The sequence below is a fragment of the Rhincodon typus genome, chromosome 28, assembly GCF_021869965.1.
Source record: "Rhincodon typus isolate 14 chromosome 28, sRhiTyp1.1, whole genome shotgun sequence".
NCBI classification, from domain to species: domain Eukaryota; kingdom Metazoa; phylum Chordata; class Chondrichthyes; order Orectolobiformes; family Rhincodontidae; genus Rhincodon; species Rhincodon typus.
The window spans coordinates 22,821,226-22,838,142 of NC_063359.1; the positions used below are offsets into that span (position 1 = coordinate 22,821,226).

The following is a 16,917-nucleotide window of genomic DNA, read 5'->3' on the forward strand; positions in this document are numbered from 1 at the left end:
GAAAGAAGGGTCCAGACCCGAAACGTCAGCTTTCCTGCTCCTCTGATACTGCTTGGCCTGCTGTGTTCATCCAGCTCTACACCTTGTTATCTCAGATACGGAGTAAGCTGTGTCTTTTGGTTCTTCTTAATTTCATGAACTGAAATAATCCATTCATAGGCATGCTATAAGGCCCTTTAACTATGTTGTAGATCCCCACCTAGTCATGTCCAATTCGGAGCTGCTGTAAATTACTTTTATACTTCAGCTGGATCCATAAAATGGTTACTTCTGTTTTTGATGTAGTCTTGCACAAGAGTTCAGCAGTCCGGCTCTCAATACACTTTTGTCTGCCAATAACTGAGGAATTCCTGCATAAGGGGCAGATGTGTCTTCTCCCTCTTTTGTCTATTCTTGTCGGTCTCCCTCTGGCAGTGCTACAGGACAGTGCAACACACAATTATGGATCTGGATGTGAGAAAAATTTCTGATTCCAAAATACAAGTTTTGGCAAACTGAACCACTGTTAGCAATGACATGTAACCAAAGGTTGACTGAACTTGAAATCGGATTGGATGTACTGGAAATATATCAGCTTGTGATTTTCTTGCAGTTCTGTACCTCAATAACTGAATGAATATTAATGAATAACTTGATAAATCTGTGTTGTGAAGATAGTAGGTTGTGCAATATTAAAAATACAAATGTAAATACTTCCATTTTCAAGAAGCTGCTCAATGTAAATAATTATTACCATAGTTAATAAAATGTGAACATGTTCATGGTTTTATTTTTATTTTCATAAATATATTTATAAGCAGCTGCTTTATCTCACTGATACATTATAATGCATTGGTTTAAAAAAAAAATTAAATGAATTAAGTTGTTGAAAAAGAGGAATGATGATCATTAATCATGTATTTCCACTGGGTTCTTTAGTTGCTGCAGCAACATTTCTGTAGATTATATTGTTTCAAAATGAACTGTGTGAACTAGTGGTACCAGATCAATAGGGCTGAATTCTGCCACCCACCTTGAAGTTCCTCTGCAGAAGCTGCAAGTGGCAACTGACCCTTCATCAGCTGGCAGCAGGCCCCTCAGCAGCATATTGCCAGTGTTAATGATGACTGTCCACCTCCATGAGTGCCAGCACAACCAAAAGACCAGCAACTCAGCAGTGCCACCACAAGCAGCGGACATCGCTGAGGCTGCAGCTCTAGCAGGAGGATGCCTCAGTGGCGGGTATATTTGCTGACAGGTGAATTGCATTGTGGCCAGCAGGGCAAAGCAGCCAGGCCCCAACAATCAGGAGGTTCATTGAGGGTACCAACAGTGCAGATGCCACAAGGGTGCGCTATTGTCACTGGGAGGGTCCTTCCATGAATCATAGAATGCACATAGAGAAACCCCTCCCTCCGCCACCAGCTCTCCGAACATGCTGCAAAATTGCCAAATTGACTTTCTCCTTACATGGAGGCAGTCCCTGCAGTTTCCTGTCAACATACTGACCAATGTCAGCGTAGCATAGCAGTGAGAATTACCAGGCTTTCCTCCCAATGTCTCTCCCCTCAATGTTGCTCGTGCTTCAACCTCCTAGCCCATTACCAACAGGAAGGTTTAGTCCATGCTTTGAAATGAATCTCATGGACAACCCAGTGGCATTTATATAGTTAGAGTCATACAGTGAAAGAGATGTACAACACAGAAACAGACCCTCCAGCCCAACTTGCCCATGCCAACCAGATATTCTAAATTAATCTAGTCCCATTTGCCAGCATTTGATCCATAACCTTCTAAACCCTAGTTTACCCATCCAGATGCCTTTTAAATGTTGTAGTTGTAAACTAAACAGCACAGGCAGTCAGCTGTGCAGGTTCCCTGCTCCTTTTTTTCACCTCTTTTTTACCTGCTCTTCCTTTTTATTTTAAAGCACCATTGCTTTGTTCTCAATCAACAGAAGTTCAGAGTTTTAACACTGAGTTACAAAACAGCAACATCTTTTTTACAGTTGTATATCTTCAGTACAATAAACAGCATGGGTTAGATATTCAATCTTTTAAGGTGGATTCTTGTATGGCCATTCAATGGCCTGTGGAAGGACCCTCTCAGTGACAATGGCCCATCCTTGTGACAACAGTACCACTGGGGGCCCTTAACAAACCTCCCAATTGCAGGGGCCTGGCTGCCTTGCCCTGCTGTCCACAACACAATTCACCTGTCAGTGAGCGTGTCCCGTCACCGAGGGGCTGTATCCTTGGAGCTGCAGCCTCAGCAACATCCACTACTCATGGTGCCACTGCTGAGCTTCCTTCCGTTTGATTGCGCTGGAGGCAGGCAGTCATCGTTAATAGGCTGGGATCCTGGCATCAGCCTCTTAACTGGCATCGTTTGTGTGAAACAATCAGAAGAATCACTGCTGATAGCAGAATTGGGTGGAATTTCCTCCCAGTGAAATCAAGAGAAGGAAAACGCAGTGATTCTGCAAGAATGTACAGTTCTTTCCAAAAGACTTTCCGTACTGCATTCCCACATAGGTGATCCTAATTCCCAGGCAGTGACTGAAACTTACAGAAATCCACTCCAATTAACCCATTGAAGGAAAATAAACATAATATTAATACATCTCCACTCGTCTTTATTTAAAATATGCAGCAAGAAAAATATAGATAATTAAGTTAACTTTACTGATGAGTTTGATGAAGATATGGCCATAAGACATTCTTAGAGCTGAATTCTGGTCCAAAACACACTCCGTTTGTTATTATTCTTTGCTGGCCTGTTAACAAGTTTGTAACTCCGAATAAATGTGGCAACTATCTGTGTCATATATAAATCTTATCTTTGTCCTCAACTAACAAAGATAAAGATGAATGGTGATGTATTCCTAAAGAGGAGCCTTCAGTTACTAAATTACACAGACATAGCTTGACTTAGGATTTGAGAAACAACTTTGTGTACTGAGTTTCTTTCATAATGAACAAATTCTTGATGCCTGGCAGGTGCCGAATTCATTACATTTGTCATATATACAGATCAAAGGAATTGTATTCAAGGCTTCAATCTAGAATCATGTGCAATCCAGCAGTATTCCTGTAGGGATGGTAACAGTGGTCCTCAGGTGGAGCAGGATCCTGCATCATCTAGGACAGTGGAAAATAAATGGACATGTGCAAATTTGCACTCGTACAGTTTATTTCAACTTATAATGACTTTTCCAAATCACTGTGAAACTTCACTGTCAGATCACACAGATAGGCACTGAGCCTACCAACAAGTAATCAACTTAGCTGCCAAATAGTAAGTTTATTTATCATTGGGGTGCAGCAGATCTCCTCAGGAGGCAGTATACGAGCTCATTTACTGCACAACACTTTCAGTAAAATTGGGCTGCCTTTTATAGTAAGTGAACTATTTTCTGTTTTCCATCATGGGTTAAAAATCATAGAAACATATTATGAAACTAAACTAAAAGATAATTGAACCAACCTGCTTTTTTGAAGATCACATAAACTATGTTTCAGCAAATTGAATATTCCCAAGTAACTCTGATTATTTCACAAAAGGGTGGAAGATATATGTAAGTATGTGTGAAGTGTTATTTTGTGTGTCCTTGTTTGGCAGTAATGGTAAGACTGCTGTGATGTGGTTGTGCATTACTGTAGAACAAAGTATAAGATGCACAGAATGATATAATACCATTCCCTACACTGTAGCACATCCCTTGATGAAATATGTACAATTTGGATCTAAACAACCTTACTTAAAAACTTCAGTCTTCACTGGGCTACTATTTTTAACACCAGGATTACTGATTTGGACTGAGGGTTTTTGTGAAGGTAAAGGATTTCACTTCATTCTCAAGGACTGCTGGTTCATATGTGTGTGCCTAATTAGTCAGGTTAAATTGTAAAGATTTCCCCATTAATTATTTAAAACTGAAGTAATCAATCACATCTAGAAAGCAATTTTAAGCATTTTCTTGATTTTAACATTAATTAGAAAGTGTTGACAAGGAACAGTTTCACAAGTGGTTTAGAGTAGTTCTGTTACATAATCACTGGTTTAAATCAGATGATGCAATTCAACATGACAGCCAAAGAATTTGTAGATTTCTCACAGATCTGAATTTCGAGGAGCATTTTCACAAATTGTAGATTGCATCCAAAAATCATAATTATATTTCACTGTGCAAGCTCTAGACTGGATAGAGGAGTCAGCATTTTGCATAGTTAATGATGCTTTATGTGGTAGTTTTTCATTGCGACTGCATATAGGTGCCATAAGTTTCAAAAACTGCTTACACTGCCGTTGGTTGTCATTCTATTCTCACCTCATGTATCTTCATGCTGCCGAAGATGATGAGCTGGTACCCCTGTCCTTTGTCCCCTAGAGGGTAGGACATCAGTCTCCCTTGCTGCAGTGCTTACTAAGAAATTCACTCAGCTCTGGGCTATATTCCCAATAAAACCATGGTGCCAAATATCTCATAATGTTCACAGTATTTAGTTAAAAAGCAGCACTCCCACTAACAGATGATGAAGATGAATTGTGTTGCAATTTCTTTGATGAAAAATATAATGTTATAAAGCAACGTGCTATACTTTTGTCTAACAAACTGTATTTTTCTCATTCTTTAGTTAAGAGAGTTGGTGATCATGTGCATCAATGCTGAACCAGATCTTCGACCTGACATTAGTTACATGCATCAGATAGTGAAGCAGATGCATGGATGGACATCAAGCACCTGAACATGTTAAACTGGATGGAAATTTACAAAAGAACAATTATCTCACAATCCTGCTTGAATATTGTTTTAAAAAAATGAAACACCACAGTGAAGATTTCAAGAAAGCGGAATTATTAATGGAATATAATTGAGCCATTTGAAGTTAGCAGCACTGTAAAGACTGATACTGTTAGATTAGCTTCCAGCAATTGTAGGATGGTTAAGCTCTGTTGTTTGGTCCAGTGAAAAAGAAATTATAAAGTCTTCATGGTTCCATGTTACTTTAGAAAAATATATTTATGGATGTACTTTCTAATTTCATACACTTATCTCTTTATAAATTACGATAATGTAAAGGTAAAATACATGAGATTGTGCTTAGACCAAACAAAAATCAGAACATGCTACAGGTTTTGATATATTGCTGCCAGGGTGTGGCACAATAAAGATCACAAACAAGATATGCTTAACTGGACAGAAAAATAAATGATCTATAAATAATAATAAAAGTTGATAGTTTTACTAACGTTAATTTAGAAAGAAACAAGTCTACTTCTCTTTTCATTTATTTAGCATATTTCCACCGTGCCTGTGCACAAGACATAATGTCTTTGTAGGCAATTACTCAAGTAGCAGTATTGTAATGAAATTTAATTCATTTCTGCCTTATCGGGACTTGACACTATGTACCTAGACTTTACCTAAATTACAGCAACAGATATTATTTTAGCAGTGATTTACATATTGTCTTGTCCTATGGAATATTCTGTGTGATCAGCTTTCAGGTATTTAGTTGGAAACTCTAAACTTTATAAACATTAGCTATTGGGAGCAGAATTAGGCCATTCAGCCCATCAAGTTTGCCCCACCATTCGATCATGGCTGATCATGATTAAAATTTATTTGTGAGTTGGTGATCATGTGCATTAGGATTAGAACTTTGTGTGTTTTTATTATGGCCAATAAAGCAGCATCTGGAAAACATGCTTCAGTAAGCCAAACTTTTTTTTTATTACTGAACTTCTATCTAATGAGCTGTATCTAGATTTTAAAGCTATCATTAGCTGTTATCCACTCTTTCAATAATATTTACAGGACAAGTCCAGCTTATTTTGTGTGGATAAAATCTAGAGAATTTTACTTAGTGATATGATGCAAGTGTGTTGGCATCAGATATGCCATCTAGGCTTCTGTGCTTTTCAGCCTCAGAGCAGAGTCCATTTTTTGCTTCCTCTTTGCCATGTCTAAACTAGTTCACTTCTATCACTATCAGTACGTGGTGTAGACTATTCTGCAATTCTTTTTGTAATACTTTTACATACATTTAAATAAAAGTAATGTCACTTTTAATTATGCAGCTTCTGGTTGGTCAATCCTCAGTGAGGAAATGATGCAGAACTATTTCTTGAGCATAGTTCAAAAGATAAAATAACATTCACATTGTGAGCCAAAGCAAACAGGGCAAGTGAGTATATAGAGCACACAGTGGCCCAAATTGATGCCATTGTAATAACAGCAACATTTTCAACATTCAGTGTCGTTACACCTGTGAAACTGACAGCAACATCTGGTAAATGCAGAAATCCAAAGTTTGCTGTCACTGATTCCATAGCATGAGCTGTTGCAAGACCCCATGGGCCTTTAGAAATCACTGAACTGATGAAGTTCCCCATTTAGCTGTAAAACATTGTTAAAAACCCCTGAAAAAAAAATGACAGCTTGTTAATGAGTAGAACTTTGCCTTGAATGGGGTAAAAAGTCATAACAATTGAATAACCTTTCTGGCCCTGGAAAACTAATTTTACATTTGTGTGACATCAGGTTTTTTCATTATGATAACAATTTCTGTAAACAATTTTTTGCAAATGATTTGTTTATATTATTTCAACTTCTGACACGTATGTCCCAATATATTTGCATTTGGTGCATTTACTTCTCAGTGTGCTATCTATGAGAATTCTTTAATGTGATTGGCAACTTACCCAGCTTGATAACATCTCTACTGTTGGAAGATTGGCAATCTCCTTGACCTCGGGCCTGATTCAACCTGAAGTCAGTAAAGGTAAAATTCATGCCAGAGATTACCAGAAATTGGGCAGTTGTCATCAAGGTCAGCAGTGAGAGCTATCATTTTGCAACTGATCCCAAAATCCATGCCAAAAATTGATGATTCAAGATAGACAAGACTGATTGCGGTAGAACAGCTGTTTGCAACAATTTGGACAATTTACTTGCTGTGAACATCTTGTAAAATGCAAACATTTCCTACGCCATCAGTCATTTTTGAAGTTAAGAAAAGATATTTTTAAACATCACTCATATGACTCTGAGAACTAACACTCGATTGTGTTTCATTCAGTACTTCCCACCACTAGTCCTGCAAGACAACAGGAGAGAATTGTTAGATCATGGTTAGTGATTAAGGTTCAACAATATGCAGGTGAAACAGAAGGACTTCTAGGTTAGCATTCTTGCTGCTTGAAATGGAAGTTGTATCTTCAACCCGTATAGCCAGAATCAGGACCTTCATAAGTACCTGTGTTTAAGCTGTTCATTATTTATGTACAGACTAGAATTATGCTTTGGACCTGAACACTGCATTAATTAAAAGTATGCAAGCTAATATAGGAACACTGCACACATTGTAAAGCAATGCTATTAACAAATCCAAAGCAGCTGCTTAAAGCAAAAACCACAATTAAGCATCTATTCATTTCTTTGTAGATTCAAAACTGCATTTTTTTAAAAAATCAAGTCCTTGCAAAATTTTGTACCTGTATTGCCAACTGATAAATTGAAATGATTTGCAGCATACTAGCAGAATAAAAATATCTTTACTTAGGAGCTTAGCTCTTTCTAATTGAAATAAACACATCTAATTGAAATAAAATTGAAATAAAAATTAAAAAATAAATGTACCTTAGGAGTTTAACACTTTCTAATTGAAACTCTACTGTTCTATTGTTTTCATTCTGCAAGTTGAGTTAAAGATTATTTGTATTATTTCAGGCAGCTCTATCGGAAATATTTGGATGAAAAAAAGCCATTTTCCCCAATAAAGTTCTCAAAATATTTCATTCAAGTAGCAAATATTATCTCAATCTAGCATTTAATAGCAGAGTTAAGAGAAAGGATTCAGTAATGGCAATGAACAATTAATTTTTGAAATATAATAAATATCCAAACTCTCACTATGTCTCATGTTCTAATTTGGCATGGCTAAAGTGATAAAGATGTCGTAAAACTGTAAGAATCTCTATGTTAGGCTGGAGGCTGGGAATTCTGAGGCAAATGGTTCACCTCTCTACCACCTACAAGGCACTGGACAGGAGTGAGATGGAACACCCTGCACTCGCCCAGATGGGTTCAGCTGAACAACACTCAAGCCTCTTGACACCATCCAGCGCAAAGCAGTGCGGTTAATCAATATTTCACCCAACTGCTTAAACACTTACTCAACCAATAACTGCAGTGTGTCCTAAACACAGCAAGCATACACAACATCTTGCTTCTGAGACGTGCTCTGCAAATACAAAATCAGGGAACACTTCCCCACCACACTTTTTTCGATATAGAAGTTGAGCAATTAAGCATATATATTTATTATCCTTTTAGTTCATGTGAAACTTGCTGGCGTTTGAGCAACAGTTCTGTCTGGACTTCAATGAGTGCAAATGCAGCATAGATCTGATGGCTGAGAAGGAGGCCATTCAGGCAGAGTCTGTGCTGGCTCTCTGTCCAGCAATTCAGTCAGTTCCATTCTGATGTTCGCTGCTTGCATGTCACTCTGTCAAAGACTTGAATTACTCACGTCTGTAATGATGAATGGAACATATGCAAAATGAATGGGGCTTGGAGTGATCTTTACCCCGGCCAAGTTCGTCAAAAATCTGTTATACATAAAAGAAACCTGCTTCCTCCTCCCCACCCTTTCACAGAAAGCCAGCACTATCAACTCAAAAGGATGTGCGTACCCATATAAGGCTGAAATATCCACCAGAAAAGTACACAATTGTGCACCATGAATTCAAATGTCAGGGAAAAGGAAAACCATGAGAATGCCTTTAGCTATTTATTAAGTAAGAATGGCAATATTTAAGGAGAGGAACACACTGGATCCCAGTTATTATTGACTTGCAGTGGGCCAGAGACTAGCCAGTGCCTTTCTCATCACTTCTTTCCTTATTCTTTCCTATGTAGTTTGGAAGCTTTTTGGCTTCCATCCCTGACCTATTCTGGGTTACCAGATTGTGGAATAGAAAAGCTAAATTGATCATTTCCTCTGACCTCAAAACCAAACGCCAGCAAGTGTTAGGAGCCAGAGACTCTCAAATCCTTTTCATTCCAACTCTCTTCCCTCACATAGCCTCTGCACTTTCCATTTCCTACACGCACCTTCAACCATCTCGACCACCAGATTGAGGAAGTGAAAGAGTCTTCTTTCAACTGACACCTGTGGCTCCAAACAAACAAGAAAAGGGTTTAAAGGAAGTTTTACACAACAATGGACTAACTTAGTGATTCTCCCGCCCTCAGTTCAGGTTTTAAGTTTTGCTAGTAGCAGTGACCGAGCTTTGTCAATGAACATAGAAGCAATCACAAACACTTACTGAGGTAAATCCCTAGCAACCAGTTATGTACAGAAGCACACATCCACATTCATTGCAAACAATATTCAACACTGAGAACTTGTGCATAACAGTCTTAATATTTGAGGCTATTCTAATCCATGATGATAAATATGGACTACTGAATTTTAACTTCTTTCACCTGATCATTAGATAGAGCGACGAGATATAGCTTTTGGGCAAATGGGATCAAAGGTTATGGGGAGAAAGCAGGATTAGGGTATTGAGTTGGACGATCAGCCATGATCGTGATGAATGGTGGAGCAGGCTCAAAGGGCCGAATGGCCTCCTCCTTCTACTATCTTCTATGTCTCTATTAAACCAAGACTTTTCATGGACTGAAACAGTTTTAAAAAGGAATGGACTAAAATGATCACCTGACTATAAGTTGTGGCTCACTTTATGAGACTCGTAGAGTAAATAAATCCATTTGCAACGCGAAGACCATTTTTACCTAGATATCAAAACCAGGCAAATTAATTGGTGTTTAATTCACATTTGCATTGTATAATCTCACATGTTGGAAGATGAAAGGTTTGCCGGTCTGCTAGTTTGCCTGGAAAGATAATGAAGCTAGCCTCAGGAAGACACATTGAACTATATTTCAATACCTGACTTTGAGCAGCAGCAGAGAGAAGGAAATTAATTTATAAGAAATAACTGGAAGGCTCTCTTTCTCTCTTTCTCTCTCTCTCTGCCTGTTTTTCTCATCATGTTGGAAAGAATGTACCTGGTGAAGAAGTAAACTGAGAAAAAAACCATTCACTGAAACTTCAAAGATATCCACAAACTTCGTTACTGCTAAGGATACCAGTCAACAATTAGATGACTGTGATCTCAGGCTCTTACATCTCAGTCACTGTAAAGGTTCGCTACAGTACATAAGTTTTAACAATTGGCAAAGAAATTCACAATGTTGTATTCAAGAAAACGTGTCGACTATTCTGACACAGAAATGATGGATTGAATGGCCTCTCTCTGTTTTGTGTGATTCTGTTCAAAGTTGCGGACAGATAAAGCATGTTACATTTAGATAGCAGTTTGCACACCCTTAAACCTGCTTCAGTGGGTGGTAAACTATCTGGTATCTCCCTATTCAGTTATTCAAGATCAGGCAACTGATACTTTAGTACAATTGGTAGTGTTGCAAAGTTGGTGTGTGTAAAATTTTGAAATTGTAAAATGGGGGAAAGCATTGCATTGTCCCTTTAAAAGATTATGTTTCTCCAGTGCTTAGAGTAAAAATGGGTGTCAGAACAGCAGCTTCAAGTGCACGTACACAGACAGCACCAAAGTTAAAACGTTGTTTCAAACAGCCAAGCAGCATTTTTACCAAGACAACAAGTCTTTTCAAATTTAGCCAATCAATTTAAATCAAGCCCTTAGATACTAAAAATGTATCAAATTTAAATCTGATGGTGTTGACAACCTAGAACCACACAAATTGTAAAGAAATTAATAGGTCATCAAGGATATAAAGATGAGGGCATTTGGAAAATTGGGAGGGCCAACTGCCATCTGAAATGAAAGCAAATCCGCCATCTGAGAAATAAATTTGGCTCTCACGAAAAAAATTATTAAATTCTCTGAAAGAAAAAGTACCATCAAACGTACCACAGCATTTTTCTTTTTTAGCTCAGAGTCCTCACAGAAGAAATTATAGGGAAAACATCCATGACAGCAAAATCAGTGGAAGAAAGATATTTGTGACTTGAGACCAGCAGAAGAAAGGTTGAAGAAGGCAGAAAGTTCCAGATGACACAATCTATACAAACGTGGAGAGATTAAGTTTTAATTTATTGTTGTCTTGTTAATTGGGTTTATATAAGTGGGACTTGTGTTTATTTGAACAGAATTCCAGTAGAATTTTGTTCAATTAGAGAATAGTCAAGAGTTAGGGGGGAATTGTTCAGTTTATTAGTAGTGCTGTTCATTCCTTCAATCTTAGGGTTACAATAATAAATTGTTGCTTGTTACTTATAAAGTGACATATCAAGAATTTTATTTCATTTAACCTCCCCTTCTCCATAACAGTTTAACAGATTAAACGAGGTGAGGAGAGCTTCTCTGGGTGTTTCAGATTTAATTATTAGAAGGAAACCTCTACTTCCATCATAACACATTGGGCTTGTGTGTCGATTTAATTATCAGAGGGATTTGACCTCCCCTTCTTAACAGTAGTACATTTGCTTCATCTCAGAGGCCTGTGCACCCATATTTGTTTCTCGGACATGTGCACAAAAGATTAACGTTGCGGTGTGAACCTGTAGATGTGCTGCCGCAGGTGCTGTCTTTTCGATGAGACATTAAACCAAGGTTTCACCTGTCATTTTAGGTCGATGTGATCCAGTTACTAGTCGACGAAAGAGGCAACAGAGGAGTTAGCACCGGTGTCCTGGTTATCATTTTCCCTTTATCATTCTACAAAAACAGATTTTGTTGGGTAATTATCACATTGCTGCTTGTGGGAGATTGCTGTGTGCAAACTGACTGCCATATTTTCTAAGTACAATGGGGATGACACTTCAAAAGTACTGAGTCAGAGTCCCTGGGGTATTGCACTGGAAATCAAGCTGCACAAGCCCCAGAATCATCACTATGTGAAAATTCAATTAAACCATCAAATTGACCAATTTTACCAAACTATCGAATTTAGGTTACAAGAATATGAACACCAGTATTTTATCATTAAGAAAAATATCATGATTTATTGAAGGTTTAATAAATGAAAAGAAAAAAAGACATGAATTACTACCTTGTAACTTTGTAACTTAAACTCAACCTCCTTTAAAAGAAATCCTTTACAGAAACATAAAGAGACAAGACAAAACACAAATATTTTGGGTGGACAAGGATGAAAAAGTTAACAAAGCCCAGTCCTGGCACCAGTCTGAGTTAAATCATAGAATCTCTACAGTGTGGAAACAGGCCCTTCGGCCCAACAAGTCCACACCGACCCTCAGAGTGTCGCACCCAGACCCATCCCCCTTTAACCCACCTAATCTACACATGCCTGAACACGATGGGCAGTTTTTAGCATTTCCAATCCACCTAATCTGCACATCTTTGGACTGTGGGAGGAAACTGGAGCACCCGGAGGAAACCTACGCAGACATGGGGAGAATGTGCATTCTCCACACAGACAGTCGCCCAAGGGTGGAATCAAACCCAGGTTCCTGGCGCTGTGAGGCAGCAGTGCTAACCACTGAGCCACCGTGCCACCCTAAATTATAGGCATTGTTGAGTTCCTTTCGACTCTGATGAGGTAACAAGATTGTGGATCCATTGATTCCATCCATTGGTTGAAGATTCACACTTTCACTGTGTCTGACAATAAGGGAAATTGCAGAAAGATAGAGACAGAGAGAAAGAGAGAGAGAGAGGGAGAGAAGTTACTTGCTTGGGATTTTCTTTTACTTCTCTGCTCACAGAAGGGAGACAGAGACGGAATGATTTAATTGATTTTTCCTTCACAGGCTGAATGTTTTTGCTGTATTGTCCAAACACAAAGCTGCAGCCTCTCACCCAGGAACCAGTCAAGAAGTTTTACTATATTAAGCATTCTTGAACACACATACAACTGGTCCTGGCTGAAAAACAATCAGAATTCTGTCACTGAACAATACTATCTTGAACACACATTTACGAAACCACGGAACTCAGTCCCTTGGTTTAAAGCTGCATTGTTTCCCATCTATTTGTCCACAATCCAAAAAATAAAAGTGCTCTTCACAAAACATCAATGGCTTCAAAGTGCTTTAAGATGTCCAGTAGTTATGAAAGGTATCAAATAAATGCAGGACACTTCTCCAGGAATCAAATGTTAGTTTATTCTCAGCAGCATCCTTAAAGGAGCATTTTTTTCTTGATAACCAATTTGTTGGAATAATATTTATTTCTTGTTGCCTTGGTGTTTCACAGCCATGCTGATTGTTAGTTTTGGCTTTTCCTATTTGACTGCCTCTCTTTTTAAAAAAAAGCATTTTGTTGGTGGTGAAGGGTTGTTTTCCAGCCTGGAGGCCTGTGACCAGTGGTGTTCCTCAGCAATTGGTACTGGGTTCACTTTTATTTGCCATTTGTATAAGTGATTTGGATGAGAATTTAGAAGACATAGTTAGTAAGTTTGCAGATGACACCAAAATTGGTAGTATAGTGGACAGTGAAGAATGTTATCTATGATTACAAAGAGATCTTAATCAATTGGGTCAATGGGCTAAGGAGTGGTAGATGGAGTTTAATGTGGACAAATATGAGGTATTGCATTTTGGTTAAATAAACAAGGGCAGGACTTATACAATTAATGGTACAGCCCTAGTTAGCATTGCAGAACAGAGAGACCAAGGGTACATAATTCTTTGTATACGAGGTGATTAAGAAGGTATTTAGCATGCTTGCCTTTGTTGCTCAGACCTTTGAGTATAGGAGTTGGGATGTCATGTTGAGGTTGTACAGGACATTAGTGATGCCTCTTCTGCAGTGCTGTGTACAGGTTCTGGTTGCCCTGTTAATAGGAAAGATATTATTAAATTGGAGACAGTTCAGAAAAGATTTACCAGGATGTTGTTGGGAATGGAGGGTTTGGGTTATAAAGATAGAATGGATAAGCTGCAACTTTTTTCATTGGAGGGTGGAAGGTTGAAGGGGGTGACCTTATAGAAGTTTAAAAAATAAAGGGGGGCATAGATAAGATGAATAGCAAAGGCCTTTTCCCTGTGGTGGGGGAGTTCAAAACTAAGGGTCATATCTTTAAGGTGAGAGGAAATTTAAAAAAGGCATGAGGGGCAACTGTTTTACAGAGACAGTTCATATGTGGAATGAACTGCCAGAGGATGTGGTGAATGCAGCTACAGTTGCAACATATGAAAGACATATGGATAAGTTCATGAATAGGAAGGGTTGGAGCCAAATGCAGGTAAGTGGAACTAGTTTGATTTGGGAACATGGTAGCGTGGATGAGTTGGACTGAAGGGTCTGTTTCAATGCTGTATGAATTTATGAATCCATGTTCACTCTCCCTGTAATCTGGCAGGTGGCATATAATGCATTTCATATTGCGAATGTTAGAAGTGAAGTAGCTTAATCCTTTAAGATCATTGATCTTGAGCCTTTGAACTGAACTGGTGTATAGAATCATATTCTATGATGGGAACACCACCACCTACAAGTTCCTCTCCAAGCTAAGCACCATCCTGAGTTGGGTCAAAATCCTGGATTCCCTCTCTAATAGCATTGTGCATCTATGTACAGCAAATGGATTGCAGCGATCTAAGAAGACAACTCACCAGCACCTTCTCGAGGGGAACCGTGGATGGGCATTAAGCTGCCCAGCCAGCGACAATCACATCCCATGAGTAAACACAAAGGAAAACAAAGTGTGAACAATGTAGACGTCTTCATTACTCAAGGTCATAATTTGTACTGTGTATTCCTAGTGACCTGCTGTGGAAGTATGATTTGATGCCAGGTGGATGACAATACTCAGTGGATGCATGATTAATGTCATTGTGTCTAGTAGGAGCTTCACAATCAACTAATTTTACTTCACTCCTAAGAAATAACTTACTCCACCCACTCTGCATGTATTGGCAGCCATGTTGAGTTCGGCAACTCAAAGATTGCAAGGTTTCAATTTCATTTCTTGTTTTTAATGAACCCTAACCCCAAGCTTGAGCTTCCTACTTTTCCCAGAACTCCCTGGAATGCCCCATTCCTGATATGTTCCATGACCATAATTGACCAAGCCCCCCGTCCCCCATCCCCAATAGTGATTTTGCAGGACAGTCCCAAATGAGAATGGCCCAGCCCTAGCCTGCTATCTCCACAACTCCTTGACTGACCAGCCAATAACCTTGGACTGTCTGAACCAGTGGTGTAGTCGGTCAGCAAGTTATATTTATATAAATATAGAGGTGGAAAAAGTGTTGAGGGCATGGGTTCAGGCTCTATATGGAGCAGCTTTAAGGGTTCTTGTGGTGCAGTGGTAGTGACCTCACCTCTGGGCCAGGAGGCCTGGGTTCAAATCCTACCTGCTCCAGAGATAGGTCATAACATATCTGAACATGTTGATTAGAAAATATCTATAATTCCTGAACTGGTGACACTTGACCTGCAAGATCTGACTGTAATCCAATCTCCAAATGCAAGGACCCAGATCCCCCGACTCTGATAAGTCAAGCACCTGACTATCTGTGGTCAACCTCTTTGGCTAGAGTAGGATGAGCTTCATCACTGATTGTAGCAGTACCCACTAACAGGCCATAGTCCCCACTGATCACACAAAGGATTGGTTTCTTTACTTTTCAGACATGGCCATTCAGTTGAAGCGCATGCAATGTGTTTACCATGTAATTTGCTCACACACAGTGCAGGTATGACATTGATGGAACACAATGCCATGCAACAACACGTCCAGCCCTTGACTATTCAGTGATCTGAATGTGACAAGCTCCCTGACAGTCCCTCTGTGTTAAATAGTATTGCAGGATACAAAGGGTGACAGCCTCAAAGTAAGTAAACACTAAGGAATGAAGCTGAGCCATAAGATGCAACCTATGTGTCTCCTGTGCTCAAAAGTGACCTGGCAGAAGCATGCAAGTTGTGAGTGTCCTTGAGCCCCAAAGTGAAGGACTGCAGCAGTTTGAAAGTTGGAGCACATGATGATTATGATGAGACTGGTAGTTTGCCAGTGCCATGGTGGAGAAGGACAATGTCCATGGAGCAGGTAGGAACATGGTGGTGAAGACAGAGTTGGTGAAGGCCTAGAGAAGCAAGTAGTGAACTGCTGTTGGCAGGTTAACTTTCCTATCAGGAACGGGGACCATTTAGATCCTTAGGGAAGGAGAATTGACTGTTAGATATAAATAAGGTGAGTTGACCTAATAATAGTATGCAAATATGCGGAAGTAAGATGGGTTCTGCTTAGCAGTGAGATTCTGAAGTCGGTGGTTAAAGTTTAAGGGGAAAATGGATTTTTTTCAAGACAATAGAATAGTACAGCACAGTACAGGCCCTTCGGCCCACAATGTTGTGCCGAACTTTTACCCTAAACCTAAGATCTATCTAACCTCCACCCCTACCTTATACTATCATCCATATGCCTATCTAATAGCCGCTTAAATGACTCTAATGATGCCGACTCCACTACCCTCTCCGGCAATGTACTCCATGCCCTTACCACTCTCCGAGTAAAGAATCTACCTCCACTGACTTTAAAACTATGCCCCCTCGTAATAGCTACCTCCACCCTAGGAAAAAGGATTCTAGGTGTTGAGTTCCATTTTTGATTGTTGCCCACACTGCTGCAGAAATCCACCTCCCCCAATATCTCCATCAAGTCCTAAGTAGTTGCAAGGTGATAATGTATCTGTTACTATTTGCACAGAAGCTCTGGTTATATTCTGAAAAAGTTATAGATTCATCTGTATCTCAGGTAACCTGTGCCTCTGATGTGATATTTGGACTCTATTGGTAATGACAGTGCAAATTTGGTAATGTGCTGAAATCCAATGGACTCCTTTAAAGATGATTTTCATTGATTTAATTTTGACTCTTTGAGGACCAGTATTCCAATCCAACTATTAAGAT

General features: G+C 39.1%; 1 protein-coding gene across 1 annotated transcript in view; it reads left to right on the plus strand.

Annotated features, from left to right (window-relative positions):
- Positions 1-6,055, plus strand: part of LOC109935695 (serine/threonine-protein kinase Nek6) — a 184,908-nt gene extending 178,853 nt beyond the window's left edge. Inside the window, exon 10 of the mRNA XM_048613374.1 lies at positions 4,617-6,055. Within this exon, the coding sequence (XP_048469331.1) occupies positions 4,617-4,727 (111 nt within the window). The 3' untranslated portion in view covers positions 4,728-6,055. The remainder of the gene's footprint in view (positions 1-4,616) is intronic.
- The last annotated feature ends 10,862 nt before the right edge of the window (positions 6,056-16,917 follow it).